Below are 4,007 nucleotides of genomic sequence, written 5' to 3'. Positions count from 1 at the left end.
TCTTATTAGATGGAACATAAGAGAATATGGGTTGGAAAATATAGGTGAAAGAGATTTGTCAATCAATATCTGTTTTTAATAATAATAGTAAGTTGTTATTTATTTATTCCCTGAAAGCAATTGTGGAACCAACATGGAGTCAAATCCTACCCTTCATTACAAATTATGAGTCGTTTATTTAATTATGAATCCAGAGAGTGCTAATCCTTGATTTTGAAAGTTCACTAGTTGTTTTACACTTGTACTCCATTCTTTAGCATCTCTCTATTATTAACTTAAACTCAGCAAAGTATGGAATTATAATAGCTAGTTTCTAGTTCCATTAACCTTCTCCAAGGACATTATTAAGTAAATTATTATTCTATAATGCATGGTAACTAATTGGGTCTGGCGGAGAGCATAGGCTTGTTGGACAGATCAGTAAGTAAATGGACATCTATTGGGCTTGGCCTCCAATGGACGAGCCCAATCACCCAACATATTTGCTTTCTTATCATTACAAATTTAGAATTGAAAAATCTGAAGCATGAATTCGCTCTAAACATCTCTCACAACTCCATTTCGTCTATATTTAATATCCATAAAAGATGCTCTTGTTATCTGGACAGTTAAATGCGGATTTCGTAGAGCAAATGCATCAAATCTAGAAGTAAAAACTACATCTTCCATGTTCTTAACTATGAAATCCAATGCAGTCTCTTTTAGACTCTGGTTGCAACAGTTATCTGAGATTTCTAGGATGTCGAGAGCATTTGACGCATTTAGCGATTTTAGCATTTGTTGCCCGCAAAATCTTTGCAGAAATGGAATTTCATACTTGTCTGCTGCGGTTGATAATGCATAAACATGTTTTTCTACTTTCTCTTCTGACAAGTGCCCGCTATATAGAAACTCTAGGAGAGATTCAAGCTCTTCATAGTTCAGTTCGGGCAGTGTTATGGTGTCATTAGGTGCAGCTTTGCATCCATCAGCATCTAACATGTTTCTGAAGATAATAGATCTTGTTGCCTAAATGATATATAAATGCAATTAGTATACATGTCGAAGCCAGAGGCACAATATGCCTAAATAGCTAGTGTATTATAGGGAAATTACCAGTACTGCTCTATGTGCAGGTATTGAAGATCCTTGATCACCAGGCTTTAGTTGAATATCAGAATGCAATTGATCTCTAAAAGCAGCAACAAATCCTCCTAAAAATGTCATCTTCTCTGTTAACTCCTCTTCCAAATCCTTCATTTCCTTGAACCATTTCAGAGCATCTCCAAACCCCTGAACAGAAATGTAATTATGCATCATCAGTCATCAAGTGTAATGTGTAAATTCCTAGCCCCTTACACACCGAAACGTATTTATCAACTTCATTGCCTTGGCATTTTGCAAAAATAAATAAATAGCGTACCTATGTCACGGAACAAACAGACATGTCATCGTCATGACTCGAAACAAAACCATACCAGAGGAAACATTATTCAATAAATTCCCGCTCTAAGAGTAAAGTTGAGGAGAAGGTAAGATGTACGCAGACCTTATCTCTACGGCTTTATACCTTAACAGAGTAGAAACTTAACTCTTAACCAAACGTAACCAAAGAATATATCTGATTATTATCCAAATAATCAAAAACCAAACCATAAATATGATATATCCAATATATGCAACTCGGAAGCACTTGAAATGCAGCAGAGTAAATAGATTTTTCAAATAATCAGAAATTCATTAAAATCGGAAACTGGCGTGTACCTTGGAAGAACTTGGCGGAAAAAGTGTGGAGTTGGTTCTCGATTTATCAAGATCAACCGGCTTGTTTGTAAGGGCGATTATGCTTCTAGCTCCCTCATAACAACTTGCACATATTGAATTCCTTGGTGGCCTTAAAATGAAAGGCATAGCACTGCAGATAGAACAATCCATATGATATCTTCTCTATAATGTATAAACAGAGAGAAGACTTTTATTTCTCTGTCATATCAAACGAGTGATTACATATATTGTCAGCAACATGCATGAGTTGTTGCAACTTAATTATTCTGTGACTACCTAATATTTTAATTATGTTTAAATTAGAAGCATCTATTCTTCTCTTTGTTTACTTGTAACACAGACAGGCAGGATTATTGATTGAATGCCACTAAGCAGCCTTTATGTAATGGACATAACAACTGCATCATTGGTCCTGAGTAGTAGGGTGCAGATTAAGTGTAAACAATTAACTTTATTAGATAACTAAATGATTGTTACATGTTCTATTATTTGGTTGAATTTTGTTTTGACCATAGCCTTAAATTTTATTCTCCGTACTTGAAATTTTCATAACATTGCATGTTTTGAGATGCAAATATCTCATTTTCCTCTTACCCCATTAAGGGGTCATTTCCTTCATATTTAATGAGTCCGGTTAATAGTAATCAAAGTCCCATGCGTTGATATTTGAAATAGTAAATTGGTATTTGTGATGAGAACCTTATTCCCTCAATGTGGGTAAATCATATCCTCCGGCATATATATCTTTTGAGATTTCATGTCATTCAAATTCTCATTTTACATCATATCCTTCATTTTCATTCCTCATTCCGATTCCCCATCACCATAAAAAACCCCACAAATATCACAGATGTAAGTTATTATCATGTTCTAATCCACGATAAGACGTCCTGCATATGTTTGGTTTGATTTGATTTGGATTTGTTTTGTATCAATTTATTAATCTCATGGCTAAATTGTTTTACTGATTTACTAATAACCTGCTTTTAAAATCAGAAAATTTTGTCCCTGAGAAAAATTTAGAGGTTTATGGTTGGTCAACTTTATTGAGTGATTTTGAAGAAGATACTTCAACAAACAATAGATTCTTTAGGAAAGAAGTCATTATAAAAGAATAATATGGTGGTTGGAAAGAGTAGGAAGTTGAAAAGGACCGTGCAAGCCAACCTTGTAACAGCAAAACTATTGTCAATACAAGAACACCCTCTGTTTAGATTATATAATTTACACCAAATCATTGATTATCTCCACTTATTGGGCCCAAAATACAAGCCTGACAATTTATAAGTATAATTGTAAATGTGGATTCTTCTTGAATTAATGGTAATGGGCTTGTGCAGTAGATTATTGTAGGACTCTAAAAAATAAAATACCCCAGAAAACTTACATAGCTTGCAAGTGTCTGGTGAACAGTGAAGTACAGAAGGTAAGCTAGAACTCGTGCATAAATAGTTGCTAATATTTACAATATGACTACCTCCAGTAGTCCATTATTACAAAACTTGTAAGGCGAAATGTAAATGAAAATCAAATTGATACATTAGTATAATTTAGAGTAATTGAGTTGGATCGAGCTGAGTAGAACACTGGAAGGACGTTGGATCATTAGAGCCAACACTCGAAGATGACGAGTTAGACGTTGTTTGGGGTCATCTCTTCCTGGGAACACTTTTCGTAGTAGTGATATGCAGCAGCACCAGAAAGCACAACCAGTGTTAGAGCTTGTGCATGCATCCTGCATTAGGAAACTTTCAATCATTTAATATCCATGCTAAAACTTCATATTTGAAGTCCTTAATGTTCAAGCTAATAATTGTGAAAGCAAAACAAATATGAAGTGCCCAATGAACTACAAAGCAACTGATCAATCGCGCAACCTTACCTAGCATGGATGAGCCTAAGGCTAGGCTTAAGAGGAGCCTTTGAACGAGAATTATTAACCAGTGATACTCCCATTCCTGCTGCCCACAGAGATCCTACAGAGCAAATATGAGCCATTAAGTTTAACATGCTTATTATTACACTTGCATTGTAAGTAAAAAAATTATCTATTAGTTAAAGACACATTATGTTAAATGCATAGAGATGATACTAACCAATGCTAGTAAGCTTGTGGTCTGAAACCCAAGATTTCAAAGAGTCCATTTTGATTTTCTGTATGATGTATGAGCAAAATTATCAAATAGATAAATAAGAGTCCAACTGAAAAACACTGAATGTTGAGTAAGATAGAAGAGGTAAAT

At 34.6% G+C, this 4,007-nt stretch overlaps 2 protein-coding genes across 2 annotated transcripts; both read right to left on the bottom strand.

Moving 5' to 3' along the window:
* Positions 1-373: 373 nt before the first annotated feature.
* On the bottom strand, positions 374-2,103 carry LOC141676872 (BTB/POZ domain-containing protein At3g56230-like). Its single transcript, XM_074482591.1, has 3 exons — positions 1,744-2,103; positions 1,096-1,272; positions 374-1,008 (listed from the first exon to the last, which is right to left on the bottom strand). Exons 1-3 carry the CDS (start codon positions 1,912-1,914, stop codon positions 538-540), a joined length of 819 nt encoding a protein of 272 aa, XP_074338692.1. The 5' UTR covers positions 1,915-2,103; the 3' UTR covers positions 374-537.
* A 1,079-nt stretch (positions 2,104-3,182) lies between these two features.
* Positions 3,183-4,007, bottom strand: LOC141678653 (respiratory supercomplex factor 2 homolog C1565.01-like). The gene is made up of 3 exons (XM_074485003.1): positions 3,861-4,007; positions 3,647-3,740; positions 3,183-3,499 (listed from the first exon to the last, which is right to left on the bottom strand). Exons 1-3 carry the CDS (start codon positions 3,907-3,909, stop codon positions 3,397-3,399), a joined length of 246 nt encoding a protein of 81 aa, XP_074341104.1. The 5' UTR covers positions 3,910-4,007; the 3' UTR covers positions 3,183-3,396.

This window comes from Apium graveolens, chromosome 8 (genome assembly GCF_009905375.1).
Source record: "Apium graveolens cultivar Ventura chromosome 8, ASM990537v1, whole genome shotgun sequence".
NCBI classification, from domain to species: domain Eukaryota; kingdom Viridiplantae; phylum Streptophyta; class Magnoliopsida; order Apiales; family Apiaceae; genus Apium; species Apium graveolens.
Note: the sequence above shows the minus strand (reverse complement) of the source record. Positions and strands in the feature narration are given on the sequence as shown.